Raw genomic sequence first — 19048 nt, 5'->3', positions numbered from 1 at the left:
ATGGGGAAGGCGAGGGGGCGGAGATCCGCGCCCCCGCACGATGCAGGAGGAGAGGTAGGACCTTAACGATGAGCAAGTTTTATTTGGCATTTAAGTTTTCAGCCCACTTCTTCCGATGCATCTGAATACGTGCGTTGGAGGTCTGCAAAACCAAGCAACACACAAAGTCTGCAAGTTTTTCCTCCTAGAAAATACTTCACCGTTGCTTCTCATAAACATTTTGTTGTTGTTTAGTTGTTAAGTCGTGTCCAACGGTTTGTGACCCCATGGACCAGAGCACGCCAGGCGTTCCTGCCTTCCACTGCCTCCCGAAGTTGGGTCAAATTCATGATGGTCACTTCGGTGACCCTATACAGCCATCTCGTTCTCCGTCATCCCCTTCTCCTCTTGCCTTCACACTTTCCCAACATCAGGGTCTTTTCCAAGGAGTCTTCTCTTCTCATGAGATGGCCAAAGTACTGGAGCCTCAGCTTCAGGATCTGTCCTTCCAGTGAGCACTCAGGGTGTATTTCCTTCAGAACGGATAGGTTTGTTCTCCTTGCAGTCCAGGGGACTCTCAAGAGTCTCCTCCAGCACCACAATTCAAAAGCATCCATTCTTCGGCAGTCAGCTTTCTTTATGGTCCAGCTCTCACTTCCATACATCAATACTGGAAGAACCATAGCTTTGACTATGCGGACTTTTGTTGGCAAGGTGAGGTCTCTGTATTTTAAGAGGATGCTGTCTAGGTTTGTCATCACTTCTCATAAACATACTACCCTAATTTGGATTTTGACACCCACTCCCCATTATGCCCCCAAATGGCTACCTCTGTTTTTTGTTTCCGGGGTAATTTTTACTGTGGTGCATCATGTGAACTGATTTCAGCCTTTCTGCAGGCAAACAGAATTAACAGTCTGGAAATCCAGATGTGTTTTTATCAACAAAGATTCAAAAATAATGGCTCTCCCTTTGTTTGCCGTATCCGTCAATTTGTGTGGCAAACAACTCCACCACAACACTTCCTCAACATCTTAAGAGGGTAACTCCACTCAGCCCTCGTTTCTGCCCATGCTAGCTGGGGAAGATGGGGTTTGTAATCCAGCACATCCTGAAGACATCCTGGGGGAAAGCCAGCCTTATGAACTTAAAAGCAAGCAAGCTCCAATTTCTCTGTCTCCATCCTTCAGGTTTCAACAAAAGAACGCTAAAAAGCCACACGGGCACCCTTCCTGATCCACCAGTTTTAAAAACATTCACCGCCACCGCTTGCAAGCATGGGATCACGGAATAGTCGAAGGAAATTTCCCCCAAAGGTCCTCCAGTCCAACTAAGGAGTCAGAGGCAAAGGTTACTCTTGGCGTGATAACTTAGCGTGGATCCTTTTTGAGATCAGATTAGGGTGAAACCCAAGCAGAGTCAAAGGGTCTCCTTTTCAAATTAGGTCTTCCGCAGCTTCACAGGTCAAATACCCCACATCCTTTGCTTACAAATGGAGACGCCCACGTGGTACCCAGGGTCTGGCTAAGGCCGAAATGCCATAATTTTCCGACAGAAAAAAACAAGCAGCCCTCATTTGGCAATCATGAGGGTTAGCCTCCTTGCCTGTTCAAAAAGAGGATACATCAAGAAACCTGGAAATAACCAGAACCAGCTCCAACAGGAGATAACTTTCTGGGGTAGTTATTTCCAGCCACCTGAACACACTTCACTTTTTCTATTTGATCAGCTTCTTGCGTGATCAAAAGAGTTTTTTCCAAACCGAAACCAGGAGTATCAAAATCTGTATTTTAGATATTTACAGTCATCTACAGCATTCGGTGAAGCAGAAGACTGGATTTATGGCTGCATATGAAGAATAAATAAATCCATTCAGGTTCAGTTTTGACATCCCAGAAATTTGGTGAGCTGGCAAACCACGTGGTCTGGCGTGCTGAGCTCTGCTTCTCTGGGTCCACGGAGTGGATGGTTTTATTGATTTCAGCGAAGGCTCCTTCTTATTGATCCCGGTCGGCTCTCTGAATGACGGCATCCTTTCGCCGGCAGCTCCTGTTACCATGGAAACTAGCTCTGTGCACAAGCTTTTCTACTTCCACAGAACTCTTGGCCCCAAACAGAAAGCTGCCCTCCACCAAAGGATCTTGGGGTGGACGGTTATATAGAAAGAAGAAAAGGAAGCCACGAAGTGGGCAGGGTTGAAGGCTGCTTTGTCGGCTCTCCTGCGTTCCTGCGCGCTCTGTGCCCGGCTGGCAAAGAGCTGGCAACGATGCCCCAAGTGGCGACAGCTGTCTCAGGGCAGATGGGTGGGTGAAGATAAAATGCCCGGCTGGCACAAAGGGCAAAGAGCCAGGAGGGGAGGGGGTTTAAATCAAAGGCAACTCTCAAAGCAAAAGCCTAGTGGAGAATATTCCCAGGCTTAATCCAGAGAGGTGTCCCCCAGGCAGCAAATCAACGCAGGCGGCTGTAGCACCTTAAGGACGCACCCTTTCTCTCTGGCCACAGGCGTCTGCAAGGGGCAGCCCCCTCCGTCAGAGACGGTCTCCCCTGCAGGCGGCCCATTTCCGCAGGCAGCCGAGGCTACCCTCTGCGCCTCTGAAGAAACAGATTCCGCCCCTTGCGAGCTTGCATCAAATAACGCTTCGTATTTAAGGTGCCCCCAAGCCTTCCTAATTTTTACTACAACAGCCTAACCCAGTTACGCTCCTGGCAACCTCCACAAGGCCGGCTGGCCTCTTTGAGGCACCGCCTGAGGTTTGTTGACAACGCCATCAGCCGGGAACACGGGGCAAAGGCATGTTTTGGGTGCCGCATGCACTCACAATGCTTCTGTGTTAAACCCAGGAAGGTCTGCAGGGCTTCCGAGCAGAGAGGGGACATGGGAGCAGGGGCTGATCTGTCACCCCCCCACACCGTCGCCACCTTTCAAGCCCCACACGCCTGCGGGTTGAATGCCTGAACAAGAGATTGGCCATTCCGATATATATTTTTTTTACTGTTTCTTCCCAGCGGCCAAAGAAACCCCTCTCGACTCTAGCCAGGGAATGAACGCCGGCGAAACAGATGCACCATCACGCAAACCAGTTCAGTTCCATGAAGGCCCCTTCTCCTGGCTCGCCCCTCGCCTGGTTTTGCTGAGCCAGCATTGAACTGAAGCAGCAGCAGCAGCAGTTTCTAACGCTTTGCTGGGTCAGTGGAGCAGCCGTTCATGCAGAAGGAGGAGAAGACCAAAAGCCAGATGCCACGGGGCAGGGGCGGGGGGGGGGGGAAGCTGTCCTGGGAGGAGCATGCATGTGCACACCATCACATTGCTGCCTCTCATGCAGGCACCAGATGCAGCCTGTTTCCATCAGAAACCCAGCAGCAAGGAGGCTGGTCCTCCCGTCAAGCCAAAGTCACAACCCTGGCCTTCCTCACTTCCCAAAGGAGGGTGAGACCCAAGGACCAAGCGGGGCTTAAAAACACTAGCTGCCCGCAAGGAACCAGGGAAAGCCCCTTTTCTTAACTCACGGTGCTTGTTGCTCTGCAAACGGAGTATCGTTCCATTGCTTTGGCTGTAGGTCTTTGCAAACGAAACCAAACCTCTCTTTCAGAGCAAATATTTCTGCAGCCGTTAGAACAAGGCTTTTAGCGTCCGAGCGCTCACGCACTGGAGCGCTCTCCCACCCATCTGGCCCATGCTTACGATTCTTCATTTAGGGTGCAGGATGATAACTCAGCAAGTTGGGCAAGCTTTCCTTGTTACGGCCCAGCCTAAGAACTTTCTTGTGGACCACGCAGATATGATTGACGGATTCTGGCGAATCTTTGATACCAAGTCCCAAGTGCCAAGCTCCAGCAAATCCACATCCCTATTGGAAGCAAGCTTTTCCCCCCAGAAAAAAAAGTGAGTCACAAGTCACGTCCGAGTTAGTGGGGGAAAAAACCCTGAGTTGAGTCACCAGAGCAACTTAAATCCAACCTGTCTCGAGTTCCCCCTTCCCTGCTGTGTATATTGTATTGGCTAGCTGCACAACACCCGTATTATACAGTATTATTAATTGTGTCCACCGCTTTGAAATGCTTGAACGTAAGTTTATAAACCTTTACACGTGGAAAAAAACGGAGTCATTCAGTTTTAGTACACAAGGAAGGAAGAGTTGCAGATATTAAGCTTTTCAGACGTTTTCTGCCAACTGCTTATTTTCTGCCCGGGGATCTGCCGTCCAGCTTTAACGCTGCTACCACCCAATGTCTCTCCCCCCACACTCCAGAGGATGATGCCAGGGGTGCAGCACCCAGTTCCAGTCACCTGATTATCTCTGAAAAAAAAACAGTTCCCGCTTCTATCAAATTTGAAGGCTCGGTCTTCCAAGGGTTGCGTTCCATTCAAAAGGCGCCTTTCGGTTGATTTTCACCAGTTCTTGCATGGGGAAAGAGGATGAGGAACGCAACCGCAGAGACTGGCCCGGGGTACAGGACTGAGGCGAACACACCCAACCCACACAAGAACACAGCCCAGCCCTCTTAGACTTGAAGGTTAGCATGCTCCACGAAACAAAAGATAAAGACACTGCAAGCCGGTCTGAGAAGGAAAGGAATCACGGAATAAGAAAAGCTTGGTTTCCTCAAGGGTAGGAGTTACCTTGTCAACAGAGACGTGCTCAGAATCCTGAAACTGATCCTGAGTTTTTGTAGAAAGCTATGTTGTGGGAAGGAAACGGGGACCTTTCCCCCTCCAGATAAAGCAGGTTTACAAAGTCCCACCAAACATTGGGTCATCAGCCATTCCAGGGTGGGGGTTAGGGTGGGTGCAGCACCGTGAGTCTCTCACAGCAAGAAGCGCTGGGGCAACTGAAAGGCTAACAGGTTTTATTTGGAAGATCTTAGCCCACACCATCGACTACCTCCGGTGCAGTGGGCTGCAACCCATCGCTGCTTTTACACCAAATAAACCTTGTTCCATCTTCCAAAAACTACCCAAGATTTGTGGTGGGTTTCCTCGTCTGTCATCTAAGCACAAACCCAACTCTTTTATCTGAAGTCTCTGAACCCGGGATCACCCAGGTATTCTTGGACTGCAACTCCCAGAAACCCCCAGCCAGCACAGGCAGCGGTGGAGGCTTCTGGGAACTGCAGTCCAAGCACAACGGGGTCACCCAAGGGTGGGCGTCATGGCTTTAGCCCAACGGCCTACAGCTCCTCAGTTCCATACCCACCACTGTGTGCGTACAATATTTCTATCTGATGCTCTGGATTTAAAGCCCAAGTCTAAAGAAGTGAAACAAAAAAGACAAAAGCATGGGGCCTCTTAAAGACTTAACACTTCTATTTTAAGGTGAGCTTTCAAGGACAAGACCACTTCATCAGACCTATTGTGTTCCATCCAGTATTTCATTTTTATTCCATACGTCTGATGAAGTGGACTTGTCTACAAAAGCCCACATTAAAATATAAGTGTTAGTCTTTAAGGGGGGGGCATGTGTTTTTGCTTTGCTTCGTTATGTTTCTTTGGATTTTCCCTGATCTATCTATCTATCTATCTATCTATCTATCTATCTATCTATCTATCTATCTATCTATCTATCTATCTATCTATCTATCTATCTATCTATCTATCTATCTATCTAATCTATCTGTCTATCTATCTGTCTGTCTGTCTGTCTATCTATCTATCTATCTATCTATCTATCTATCTATCTATCTATCTATCTATCTATCTATCTATCTATCTATCTATCTATCTATCTATCTATCCCACCTATCTGGTCAGGTCAGGACCTGGATTTAAAGACACCCACCTGTGTGGACAAGGTTGGCATCCTGGCAAGGAAAAGGCCAGAGTGTATGTAAAACGAATCAAACTAATAAATAAAAACATCCTGGCCAAGGAAACCCAAGGAGTTCCAGGAGTGCCTCTGAGACACCACCACCCCCCGCAGACTGACTGACCACCATCACGGAAAACCTAACCCGCCAGATGGACGCAGAGTTCCGGAAGGCCTTTGCTACTCAACAGGATCGTCCTTTTCAACAGACAGCAACGGCACGCAAAGAAATCTGTCCGCTTACTTTTGTGATGAGAATCCGGTACTTCTCCACGAGATGGTCGTTGTTGTGGCATCCTGCCAGCAGCTGCCAAACCTCCCCCCGGAGAGCTTCGGGGACGCCGCTCCTCACCAAGGCAGGCAATGTTTTTGGTCGCACGCTGAGATTCAAATGCCTGAAGGGGGTGGAAAGGGAAAGGAGAGAGAGAGAGAAACAGAGAGAGAGAGACCCATGAAACAGAGCCATAAGAACACCCCGAGAGGCTAAGCCAGGAGGGATAAAGGGGGCCATGTGCTTATTTAAAAGGGTTTTTCCCTTCTGCACTTCCTGACTTCTCTGCTGGGTGCCGAGGAAAGCCTTGAACACATGGATGGAATAAGGGCTGAGGATGATGGGACAGGCGGCAGGGGGATCAGATCAAGAAACACTGAGATCAAGGTGGCAGGACGGGAAAAGATGAATTAGGAGCAGTAAGAATGAGCTGGAAGGAAACACAGAAGTGTCTCTTGCTGTCCTGACAGGGGCCCTCCGCTCCCCTCCCGGAGAAATTCTGCTGCTGATTTTGTGGGGGGGGGGGGTTTCTGGCACGGGGAACAGAAGGAGGCTTACCACTTCGACAAAAGGTCTCCCCAGGTCTCCAGGATCTTCTCCGCGCACTCTTTGGAGACGTCCCCCGAGCCGCTCAGGAGGGGCTCGTCGTTGTCTGCAAGACACAAAACCGGGCCAGGTTGGCCGTCAAAGTGGAGACAGGAGCTGCCATTGGGGAGGGTGTCCCCAAAGTGGGTGTTTCCATCTTACGTATTACACCAGTGCTTTACCAGCTGCATCAGCCCCCGAGCCTGGACATTTGACTTTTCTAACTGCAACTTAGGGGATGCTGACATGTGGCGATGCTTGACCTCTCAGCTGGGGATGCTTGGAAATGTGGTCCCAAAGGCAGCTGGGTTCTCACTCCATTTCAGGGCCCAATTTCAAGGGCGACAGACTCTTAAAAGTGCTTCCCTGCACCAAACCTTCAGCCAATTTCAAGTCCAGTTGTCACAGCAGGAAGGAGACAAGCCTGGAAAAGCCCTGCCCCACTCGCTAAGGATCGGCCTTCTGTTTCAAGATCATCTGCTTCTCCTCACCTTCTTCTTCATCATCCTCAGGAGGGGAGGGGACCATAGACCCCTGGGATCCGGACTGGGGCAAGCGGAGTGCCAGGCTGGCGGTGGTTTTCCTCCGCTCCCGTTCCGACTCGCTCTCCAGGGACACGACTTCGTACAGCGTGTCTGTGCTGCTCTTCCGGTCCTTCTGCTTGATCTGGACAGACAAAGGTGCATTAAGTGTCACGGTTGTGGAAAAGCATGGACAGAAATGCCTGGAAGCAGGGAGACCTTGCCATTTCTGCATTGGGGGGCGGAGAAATCTGGCAATGGGTGGGGCTAAATAGAAAGGGGGTGTGGCCAGAGCCCTATTGGGCGGAGCCTGTCTCCTCAGGCTGCTCTCCTTCTAGAACAGGAGCTTAAGCAGGTAGAACGCAACTAGACTCTGCCTAAGCAGGGAGTATGAATCCCACAGGAAGAACCACAGGGAGGGAGCCCCAAATAGGAGCTTGAAGAACTTCCAATTTTTGAACTACAACTCCCAGAACCCCCCCCCCAAGCCTGTGTGACTAATGGCCTCAACGTTTATTCCTTAAAGACTCAGCTGAGACGGAAAGAAGGAAAGCATTTCAGCTAGATAAGTCACAAAGCGCCAGGACGTGGAAGCTGGCACCTCTCAGATTCTGGATTACAACTCCCAGTATCCCTTAGGCAGCGGAGCTCCACTGCCTAAGGGATACTGGGAGTTGTAGTTTAAAACCACAAATCCATACACCTTTCTTGGGAAGGTTTCTAGAGGAGACTAGTTGGTATTCTACCATTAGCACCTCCTTAAAACAAGGCCAGTTTTTCAGATAGATCAGGAGGATTATGCCTGTGCAATTAGTTGATTTGGGAGGAAAAACACCTCCCATTTTCTCCAGGCTGCCCCAGACAACATCGTTCACATATGTGGAGAGACCCTGGCTTGAATCCCTTTGTAGGCTGCTCAGAATCTTGGGTTGGGTTTGTTGCTTGCCCACCGGTCACGTCCTCCGTTTCGTGCCTCTCTCCGCACACGGCCCCCAAAAGGGAGAAAAACTCAGAACGGGCACTTCCAGCCCTCGGAAAAAAAGTCAGATCGCGGGCCTGAGAAACGAGCCGAGAGCCGGCAAGATAAAGAGGGTCACAATGAGAGGCTCTCCGGCCAGACAAAAGGCGACGGAATTAGCTCAGTAAGATAAACTTCCTAAGATTAACAAGCCAGCGCTTGAAGAGCGGGGAGGTATTTATAGCAAACAGAATCAATTGTTTTAATCCGCTCCGTGTTTCGCCTTCAGAAAAGCGGAACATAATCAGGCTGGGGCAGCAGTGCCACAGGGAAGGGTTCTGCACGGAATGACAAACAGGCTGTAGCCACCCTCTTTCTTCTCAACCTGGCAATGTTGCCTCCGCGGAAGTCTAAGGCGGAGGGATAGAGGAATACTAACTTCACAATGGAGCCACAGCCAGTGAGCTAGAATCAGAGACTCCCAAGAAAAACTGGGTTGGAAGGGGCCGAATAAAGCCACTGAGCCCAACGCCCTGATCAAGGCAGGAACCCAAATCAAAGCTGATCCGACAGAAGGCGGCTCCATTTCCCCTTGAAGGTCTCCAGCACAGGAGCGCTCCCCACCTAACAAGGTCACGGGGGTTCTACTGTCGTACCGCTCTAACAGCTAAGAAGTTTTTCCTGATATTCAGCCGAAATCTGGCTTCCTGTAGCTACAGCCCCCTTATAGAGCTAAGGCCTCTCTAATCCAGCCCCGTCTCCCCAACGGGGCCAACAGGATCGCTCCGAGAGCCCACCAGGTAGCCATAAAGCCCGGCAATGTTCTCCTGAGTCAGTATCCGAACCATTAGCATCCAGCAGTCTAATGAACGAAAAGACAAGAGGCTTCAGGGAGTTGTCATCATCACAACAGCCATCTATGGCTTTATTCTCCCTAGACAAAAGGACCCTATAGATTGTCAAGTCTAGCCTCCGTCAAAGAGGCCCAGTGTGGGAATCGAACTCTCAACCTTCTGGCTTCGCAGCCAGAGAGACTTAAGCTACAGAGCTATCCGGCAGTTCTATTATTGCTTCTTTCTCCCGAAGTGAGGATCCAAGGGGTGGGGTGGGGTCTCACACTTAAAGCGAGGGCCTCACCACTGGGCAGCAACTGCAATGAGAACATCCTGCTCTCCATGTTCAGGACAAGGAGCATGGTCAGCATGGAAACCGAATGCCCCAGCGCTGGACTGGGAGCAAAGAAAGTGGCTCAGCCTTCTCGCCGTGAGCTTTATCACAGAGAAGGTCATCTAGCCCAGTCCACCAAGGCATGAAATCCAGAGCCAAAGCACCCCAAACTAAGTTCAAAGAAACAGAGCTTGAAAGGACACCGAGGAGGGACTGAGCAGGACCGGATGCCCCCAAAGCTACCCGTCTCCGCTGCTTGAGATTCACGATCCGGAGGACCACAAAAAAAGTGCCAGAGGATTAGAAAAGATTCACCCTTTAGGGGGGCCCACCTCCTGCCCAAGGACTGAGAGGACGCGCACGCAACCTGCACAGCCCTTACCTGCTTCAGCTTAAGGAAGAAGTTTTCTGTGGAGCTCCGCTTGCTGAACGGCCAGAAGAGCCGCTCGTTGGGAGGGCACACGCGGATCTTTGTCTCCAGGAGGAAGCGGACCGGCTCCTGGACCTCTGTGATCACCAAGTCCACGGCCGTCGTCAGGTACAGCACTTTGTCTGGTGAAGAAGCAGCAAGATACCAAGGGGATGACCCTGAAACTCCTCCCTGCTTCCATCCGCCTGCGCTCCCAAGAGATGCCGGCGGCGTGTCCGATCGACAAGACGCCAAACCTGCGCATGTTGGCTCACAGGTAAGTCCCATTGCATGCAAGGCAACTAACGTGCAGCTAATCCTCCACAGGGCTCCGACCATCAGCAACATCAGATTTTACCAACTAGCAGAGGGGGTGACTTCCACACGTCTGAGACTCTTAAGTCCCCCTAACGCTCTGATCCCCAGCTAGGTTTGCTGGGCTAATAGCAGCTGCGTTCCCCTTGGTCGGAGATCCCTGGAGGACACCAAGTTAGGAAATAACTCTGGACAATGACTTGACTTTTGGTGCTGATCTGCTGCAGTTTTTTTTCCCTTGACCACCCATCTAAAAGACCATGACCAGAGATGGGCATGAACCGGTTCGACCCAGTTTGTAAAGGTGCTGCTGCTTTGCTTCCCTGCCTACTCAGTTGATCAGCCAATCACCAGGCCCAGCTTGCTTGTTTTTTTCCCACCTCCTCAACTAATCTCCCAGTCATGAGTAAGAGCACAGAACTCTGCCCTGCCCTTTTCTCTGAGTGGCAGATCTGTCAAGAGGGCAGGGCACAGATGCCTGAGCTGCTGCCGGGACTGGAAGATCAGCTGAAGAGGGGCAGGAAGCTGGCACGCTAGGCCTGGTGAGTGGCTGATTGAGCCAGAGGAGGTGGGTGGAGGGGAGCAGCAGCTCCTGGGCTGCCGCTTTGATGAACCGGGACGAACCTGTTCATGCCCATCTCTAACCACAACACACGGATGCCAACTATGGGGATATGTGACTCCCCGACACACCCCTACTCCTGGGGAAGTTCTTTTTTTGGACTACACCACCCAGAATCCCCAGCCTAGGCTGCCACTGATCATAAAGGCTTGCAGGGCGTACGGTGAGTAAGCTTTTTTTGACTACAGTTCACATCTTCTTTCCAGGCCACTGCCCCCAATGCTTTCCCGGCCACCATCCTCCACATTTTGGGGAGAGGACAAGCACAAACCTTTGGGGGTCTCTTCGTTCACAATCTGGAAGTGGGGGGACTTTGTGTTCCAGCTCCCGGTGATGACGTACGATTTCCCATCCGAACTTTTCCCCATCGATTCCTGGAAGCCACAAAAAAAAAAAAAAAAAAAAACCAGAGCAGGAGGGGGAGAAGCGTGAGACAAAAGCTTGTGCACTCACAGATCATGTTAAAAAGTAAATCTGGATTCCCTGGGGAGGCCACAGACAAAGTTTGTTAAATGGCACACTCCTTACCAGATCCAACAAATGCATGTCGCCACTCTGAACGTCCTTCCCGGGGCTGAGGAGGAGGCCGAAACACCTACAATTACATATGAAGAAAAAGAAGAGAACATAGCTAGTACGACGTATTTCCTTGCAAGACGTTCTCCTTGCTAGAAATTCACAGATAAAGGCCAGCAACAGACACACAGTGTGAATTTCATTCATTTCCTCATCTTCATGATCCTTGCCACAGTAATCTAAAAAGTACTTCTGAAAAGGCACTTCCATCTCCTGACATCATTTTTAGTATGCCCATAAAACCCTTTTGGGTCGTACACGGACACGACCTATATCGAGGGTTATGATATTCACTCACTTCCCTACAGCAGCAGGAAACCATGCGGAGAGAGGCGAACAGAACTGCAGAGACAGGGATTCTCGGCATCTTATTGATTTTCCCTTCTCAGAAGTGTTTTAAAATAGCTTTAATTGAGGAGCTGTTTGAATCCGACAGCATCCTTAGCCACCTCTCAATATCATAACTTCTTGTGTTTCTCGGTGTGCCTGTTTTCCAGACACCTTGTCAACTGCTGCCTGTCGCCAATTTCGGAAGAAAAGCAGGGCATGAACCGAATGGATGGATTCTGCCCGAGGAGCAGCTCCCGAAGCCGAACTACCTTTCAATGGCCAGCTCTTTGTTGGTCGTCTGCTGGACGTAGATGACGATCTTCTTGTCCACCCCCTGCCGTAGCTTGAAGCACTGTCGGTCTTTGTCTTTGGGAACAGCACTGTGGTCGAGAAGAAAGGGAAGGCAGGTCAAACGAAGGCCCTTGAGATCCCGGAAGAGGCAAGCCAGCTGGCAAAATGGGAGAGCGAGACGTAGCGAGGACCACACGGAATCCCACTTCACCCTTCAGGATCATGCATCACACCACCGCAGCAGAAGGCAGCCAGCTGGCTTGACCTCAAAATCACAACTGTCTGCCCCAGCCCTTTCCAGAGAAACAGAAAGCAAACGGAATCTCACTTCCAGATTTATTTATTTATTTAAGCAAGCTTGGAAGAAGGAGTCTTCCTCTTTTTAAAAAAAAAACAGGAAGACGGTGCCCTCTGGGGTTAGGATTAGGGCTCCACAGACACAGTCTCTCTCCCTCCCCCCCCCCCCGCCACCCCCGTGACAGACAGACCGAGATATGTACTTTCATTCCAATAGTGCAGGAGGCTCTGGTATCCCGTCAAAGGCTAACATATCCTTGTTAATTGCAACACAACGCTGTGGTGTGTGATGACAGGGCTGTCGTTGAGAAACTGGACAGGAGGGGGCGCCAGAGCCCTAGGACTCTGCGGAAACTGGGATAAGGACCACCGAGCATCAGCACCCACCCAAAGCATCCTGGATGAAGCCCAGGAAAGAAGGCACTTGTTTTCGATTGCCTGGGCTCAGGAGTGGGGCCAAACCGGTGCTGCCAAACAAACAAGGGAGCAGGTATCTCAGGCATGTATCCAATCATAAAAAAAAATAAACACACTTTTGCAATTAGGAGCCTACCAATCCGGCGTACGCAGCTGAAGAATACAGATTTTTTTTTATTTGCCACCACCTGCTGTTTTAACTAAAGCCTCTGCTTGGTCCAACTATATATTTTTTTGCATTTTTCCTCTTAATCAAGCAGGAGACAAAGGACAAATCAGGAACCACGGGAAATGCATATCGGGATCCTATTTCTGATTTCCAAGCGGGCAGTGGAAATGTTTCACTCACCCTACTCTGTGACATCATCATCATCATCATTGTTGCCGTACCAGCTTTTGTTCCATTTCCCCCTCCATTCCTAAAAGGCTTAAAGATTTCTGCAAAGAGTGTGTAGGAAGAATTTGAAGGTAAAAAATTTACTGGGATTTTTGATCACATGCCTTCGATTTTGGCCTCATCAGGCCACTGGAAAGAAATTTTCTGAAACTGAACCTTTGATCTGGAGCCCAAATATTTTCTCCACACTGAGGCACTACCCTGAGGAATGCTCACATTCAGAGGGAAACATCCAGAACAGGAAAAACAGATTAAATCGACCAAACCCAATTCAGGAGGGGAAGATTTAGGCACCTACGTGAAATTCAGGGAACTGGAAACCAAACCCCATGAAGAAAGACTGAAAAAACTGGCCATATTCAGCCTTGAGAAAAGAAGGGGAGATAGGATCGCACTTTTCAAATATTTGAAAGGCTGTCCTACAGAGGAAGGGCGGGGTCTGTTCTCGAGCATCCAAGAGTGCAGGACACAAAATAATGGGCTCAAGCTACACGATGCCAGATCTTGGCTGAATATCAGGAAAAGCTTTCTAACTGTTAGAGTAGTACAACAATGGAACCCATAACTTCAAGGAGAAGATGGTGAGTGCTCCAATGTTGCAAACCTTCAAGAGAAAACTAGACAACGCTCTGTCAGATCCCCTCCAACTCCGTATTTTATTATTCCTCTAAACCTTCAGAAAAGTACCAGCAGAGAAGACAAAAGGAAGTGGACATGAGACCTGAAATAGCCCTTCCCATCGTCTTCCTTGATTTCCAGGGAGACGGAGAACGTGAAGATGTCGCTGTCCGGAGTGGGCGGGGCGACGGGGGCCGCGAGCGGGGTTTGCTTGGAGGAACGGCGAAAGGCGGTGGCGAAACTGTACAAGATGCGGCTCACCTGCAAAGAAGCCAAGAAAATGATAAGCGGGGGGGGGGGGGGAAACGAGGTGACCGGAAGACCCACCATGAGGGGGGAATCTGCCCCAGGCAAGCCCTTGGAAGACAGGAGGAGAGGGAGAGCTTCCAAGGAGACAGAGCATGACAGCTCCCATAATTCTTCAAAAGGATCCATACCCAGTGGTCATTTGGGCTGGATACAGGATGATGGGAGCTGTTTTCCCAAACAGGTAGCTTCCTTCATCCCTGTTCCTTCAACACCAAACCACAAGAGTCCAATCATGAGCTAGGACGAGGGTAGATTTTCTATGTGTTTTTAATCAAGCAAGAATTTTTCACCACCCCTAATTTCCAGAAACCATCTTTCTTGGGAGGCTGAAGCATCAAGAGGCTAATTTTAGAGATTTCAGAAGGCAGACGGCTGTTTCGCCTGTTTACAAATGGTCCGCACCAGCCTCCCAACCCAACCTCGCAATCGCTGTGCTTTGAACTACAACTCCCAGCATGCCTAGCCACCAGCCATGCCACCTGGGACTGATGGGAATTGAAGTCTGCCATCTCTAAAAGGCACCTGGCTGGAGACTTCTATTTGACACAGGTCTCTGGTTTCTGATTCAGGACTCTCCTGCTCCTTGGGAAGTGCCCAGAATTCAATGCGGGAGCTTCTGGTGTGGAAACCCAAGGGTTTCTGGCTTCCCGCTTCGGGCCCCGCAAGGCCCGAGTGACCCACTTACGGCTTCTTGGATTTCACATCGGAAGACGTGGATCCTGAAGAGCTCCGAGTTGTAATGGCTTTCGGTGAAAGCAAAGCAGTCGCTCTCCGGAGTCCCGTCGTGGCCCCGCACGCAGAAGAGGATTTTGTAAATGGGGTAGTTGGCAATTTCGGTGTTCGACGGAGGTTCCAGCAGCCTGTTCGGTTAAAAAGGGGAAAGGAAAGGGAAAAGTCAAGGAACACTGCAATCCTTCAGACATGCCATGAAAAGATCGGTAGGTAGGTCTATGAGACACCTATTAGAGACAGACCTAAGCAGCATCTTCAACCCCATAAGCAAGGGATTGCCTTTTCTAAAACCGTCAGAAAAGATGGCTCAGTGGTTTAAGGTATCTGGCTGCAGAGCCAGAGGCTGGGGGTTCGATTCCCCCCCCCGGGGCCCCTAAACAGGGTCTGGACTCCATGATCCATAGGGGTCCATTCCAGCTCTGCTGTTCCAAGATGACAACCATGATTACTTTACATTAAGCCTTTGGTTCTCAGTGAGTTCAAGAAGAGCCAGTGGTTGGATGCAGATGAAAACTGGGTGGGAGGCTGGGTCTTCACAACAATTACAGTGGTGCCTTGCTAGACGATGATAATCCGTTCCACTGAAATCGCTGTTTAGTGAAATCATTGTCTAGCAAAAAGCATTTCCCCACTGGAATGCATTGAAACCTGTTTAATGCATTCCAATGGGGAAGAATCATCGTTGTCTAGCGAAGATCGGCCATAGGAAAGCCGCTTTGCAAACCACCGATCAGCTGTTTAAATAGCTGTCTTGCAAAGCTTAGATCCAGAAAACACCCATTTTGCGAGTGCGGAGGGAACTGTCAAAATCGTTGTCTAGCGAAAATTGGTTTCCGAAGCAGAGACCAAACATTGTCCAGCGAAATTCTCCCATAGGAATCACTGTTTTGCGAATCGCTATATCGATCGCAAAAAGCCAATGTCTAGTGAAAAAACTGTCATGCAGGGTAACTGTCTAGCGAGGCACCACTGTAGTAAGAATTCACTCTCTCGTAAATGATATTACCGTGGAGGCCACAAAAACCACCCAGTCTGCCACATCGCAGCCCCTGCAGAAGAAAAACAAGTACTGCACCTCACGGTTCCTTCGGACACGTTAGGCACGGAAAGGGTGACGTCCACGGAGATCTGGCATTGGCTTCGTAAGATGGACATCATCCTCAGGGCTTCCACCTCGCTCCTGGGGGCGTTGACGGAGGCGCAGCCCAAGTACGTGAGTTTGCTGAAGACCACGCTGTCCTCGTCGGCCACCGGGGTGAAAGGACTCGACTCGCTGGAATCTGCAAGGGAGCAGAGGGTCAGGTCTCGGGTCAGCCCGGAAAAATGGACAGAAATTGACTTACAAATAAAAGAACCAGTAAATAAGAGTGTTGAGTTTTGTTTCAGAAGATCCCAGCTCAAACTACGAGTCTCGCTGGGTATCCTGGAATCAGCCGTTGTTACTACCTCACTCTTAGCCTGACCTATCCCACAGGTCTGCCGCTGTGAAAATACAACAGTAAGAAGAGCCAAGAGGGCTGCTTTCTTCAATCCACCCGAGAACACACAGAATACCAAATAAACAATTAGTGGAATTCCAATGAGCCCAAAATAAATGTGGCTTGTAGAAAAGCTTTTGAGGTGGGTTAATTCATTTGCAATAGCATTTATATCCCTCGCGTCCCACTCTTGAGGGACCTCAAAGGAGCAACATCTCGAAGGAGGCAGACGAAAGAAAGAGGACAGGACCATCAAAACGGAACAAAACCAGGGGCAAGAGCCATCACCCGCTGGCAGTTTCTAAAGAAGCAAACTTTGGCGGTTTTGGACCGGCTCTCAAAAAAACACACCCCATGGAAAAGTCAGTCGGAGAATTCAACAAACTAGGTGCCGAGGACAAAAATCACAAAAATCTGGATGTCCTTGAGCCTCTCTGTTCTTTGAAGATCAAAGGGTGGGGTTACCAGACAAAGACTTTTCATCAGAGGGCTGGGGAAGCTAGCTTGGGGTGGTTCATTCTGGTTCCTGCTTCTGTTTCATGGATTTTTTAAAAAATGTTCTATTTTGCCTAGCTTTCTTTACTACTGATTAAGAAAAAGTCCGCTGAAAGTCTTTTGATGGGAAGGAAAGCTAGCTCCGTTTTTTTTTTAAAAAAAGGACATCAGACACCCACCAGCAGCTGACACATGTCCATGCTTCCTTACCCTTCGGGATTTCTGGACATTTGGTCTTCTCCCCCCCACCACCCCGCTTCCTCCTCCACCAGATCTCCAAGCCTCAATCACCACCACCACAAAGAAACTGCCTCACCTCCTTGCGCTGGTTTCACCGGCAAACTCATCCCCGGTTTCTGGAGTCCTGACACAGACACGGGATTAATGGTGGAGGACGCTGAGGCTTCGAGGAGGACCGGCTCGTCTCCCTCTCCATCGTGGGAGTTGTCCTCCTCCTCCTCTTCATGTTCCCGGTCGTTGGGTGGGTCTTCCATGGGGGGATCCATCAGGACATCCTCAAGCTCCTTCTGCAGCTGCTGCTCACTCCCATTCCCTACAATCTGGGGCAGAAGGGGAGAAGTCACACCTAGACAACCTGACCAACGCCAAGCGCAAGCTGGCCAACACAGTGAGGTCACAAATTTCTTCAGAGACACACTTTTGCAGGGCGCAAAGCACACAAATCAGTGTGTATCTCCGGGAGCTACACTTTGTGTCTCTGCAGCGACCACGGAAGCGACAGGCAAGTGTCTTAAGGTCCCGATCTTCGACAAACACAACTGGTTTGGCCACAAAGCGCTTTCTACTCCCTGCCTAATCCTTGCAAGTTAGCCGAAGAAAGGAAATGCTGGCCAACGAGTCCCAGCCTGCGCTGTTACGCCTTCATGAAGTATCTCCCCCTGGATACTTCGGTGCCAAAAATAGTGGACTTACATTCTATCTAGTAAACGAAGAGGAACCGCCTCAAAAATCTCCCGACCTTGTCGCCAAAGGGGAGCGTGGCCAATTGCCCTGGCAGATCGAGACTGAGGTGGAAACCCCCATGCAGGCAGACCACCTTGGAGTGATGCGGCGAGAGCAACCGGGCGCTGGATTGCCACTAAGTGCTTTGAAAGAAGATGGGATTACAACAATGCGGGCTTTTTTCCCCTAATTCTATTAGAAAAGACTGACCCCCCACCTTGGCTGTCCTTCCTCAAGCAGACAAATACCTTTCTCCTCAGGCAAGCTTTCTCTCAGTGACCGGCTGCCCGAGTGACTTTTAGATTCATTTGTTACGCATTACTGCTCTATATTTAAAATATTGTTCTCCCAACTTTCTCCTTAAAAAGAACCAAAGGCAGCTCACTTCAGTAATAATAATGAAAACATTAAAAAGCTAAAAACAGTAGGTATAGAAGTATTTAAAAAGAACTAAACAAGCATTATATAAAAATGGTAATAAAATCAATATTAAAACACATTTAAAACAACACTACTACAGTACTTGTATTTACCACTTCTCAGAGTGGCATCTGTTCGCCCCTTCTTAATACTTGTATACTTATTATTTCAGCTTTACTACTGTCTGTTAATTATGTAAGCTGCCTCTTCATATTACACCCACTGTTCTTAGCTTTAAATATTGTCTTCTAATAATGTCAACCGCCATTGTAATCCTCATTGTTTTCACCTTTAAATATTGTCCTTCAAGGTCTTTTTAAGGAGAAAGGTGGGGCCCTTTTAAAGGAGAAAGGTGGGGTAAAATTTCAATTTATTTGTTTGTTTCTCTCTCTCTCTCTCTCTCTCTCTGTTTTATTGCTTGGTTGATGATAGTTGTTATTATGGTTCTTACTTACTATTATTGTCACCCTCAATGTTATTATGGGGACGGTTATTACAGAATGAGAGCCTGCAACTGTGAGATAACCCTCTGTCTTCGTGGGGCTGGAAGCTTTCTGCTTCTCCCTCCCACCAACAGCAATCAAGATGCCCCCACCACGACCGGGACACTCCTCAAAATACCCTTTCCTTGAAAAGCTGCGTGTGCCTTGTTTCCTCACTCCTCATCAGCCTATATTCCTCCACAGCTAGTCCACAAACCTTTCTTCCTTTTGGTTTTTCCATCTCATCAACATGCTCACACCAGAAAACCACCCTTCCCCCAAGACACATCGGGGCTACAAGTCCCATCATTCCCAGCAGGAGCCTCACGAAAACAAAAAAACAGTGTTTCCCTTCCGCTTTTGATGTTGAAAGAAGATGAGTGGATGTAAGAAGGGGAGGGCTCCCGCCTGCCATCCTAGCATTACCGGGGTGGGGAGGTGGGGGAGCAAAGCAAAGACAACAGCAGTTCTTTTGTGCAGCAGGACATGGAAGCGGCTGCCCCCGGCCCGATCTGGGAGCAAGCGCACTGCAGGTTTCAAAAAACAGAGCTGAGTTCAATAAATATTTATTATATTTATATCCCTGTTTTCGTCCTCCTCACAAGAGCCTGG

General features: G+C 49.5%; 1 protein-coding gene across 3 annotated transcripts in view; it reads right to left on the bottom strand.

Moving 5' to 3' along the window:
- Positions 1–19048, bottom strand: part of RABGAP1 (RAB GTPase activating protein 1) — a 56509-nt gene that overhangs the window by 27971 nt on the left and 9490 nt on the right. For all 3 annotated transcript variants that reach the window (XM_072984989.2, XM_078382673.1, XM_072984990.2), the window contains exons 3-13: positions 16888–17131; positions 15674–15878; positions 14552–14726; positions 13661–13818; positions 11807–11917; positions 11160–11226; positions 10903–11005; positions 9668–9837; positions 7131–7305; positions 6613–6706; positions 6028–6178 (exon numbers count right to left, since the gene is read on the bottom strand). In XM_072984989.2, coding sequence (XP_072841090.2) covers positions 6028–6178; positions 6613–6706; positions 7131–7305; positions 9668–9837; positions 10903–11005; positions 11160–11226; positions 11807–11917; positions 13661–13818; positions 14552–14726; positions 15674–15878; positions 16888–17131 — 1653 coding nt within the window. The remainder of the gene's footprint in view (positions 1–6027; positions 6179–6612; positions 6707–7130; positions 7306–9667; positions 9838–10902; positions 11006–11159; positions 11227–11806; positions 11918–13660; positions 13819–14551; positions 14727–15673; positions 15879–16887; positions 17132–19048) is intronic.

The sequence above is a fragment of the Pogona vitticeps genome, chromosome ZW-PAR (assembly GCF_051106095.1).
Source record: "Pogona vitticeps strain Pit_001003342236 chromosome ZW-PAR, PviZW2.1, whole genome shotgun sequence".
NCBI lineage: Eukaryota > Metazoa > Chordata > Lepidosauria > Squamata > Agamidae > Pogona > Pogona vitticeps.
The sequence above is the reverse complement of the archived record's forward strand: the minus strand, read 5'-3'. Positions and strand labels throughout refer to the sequence as shown.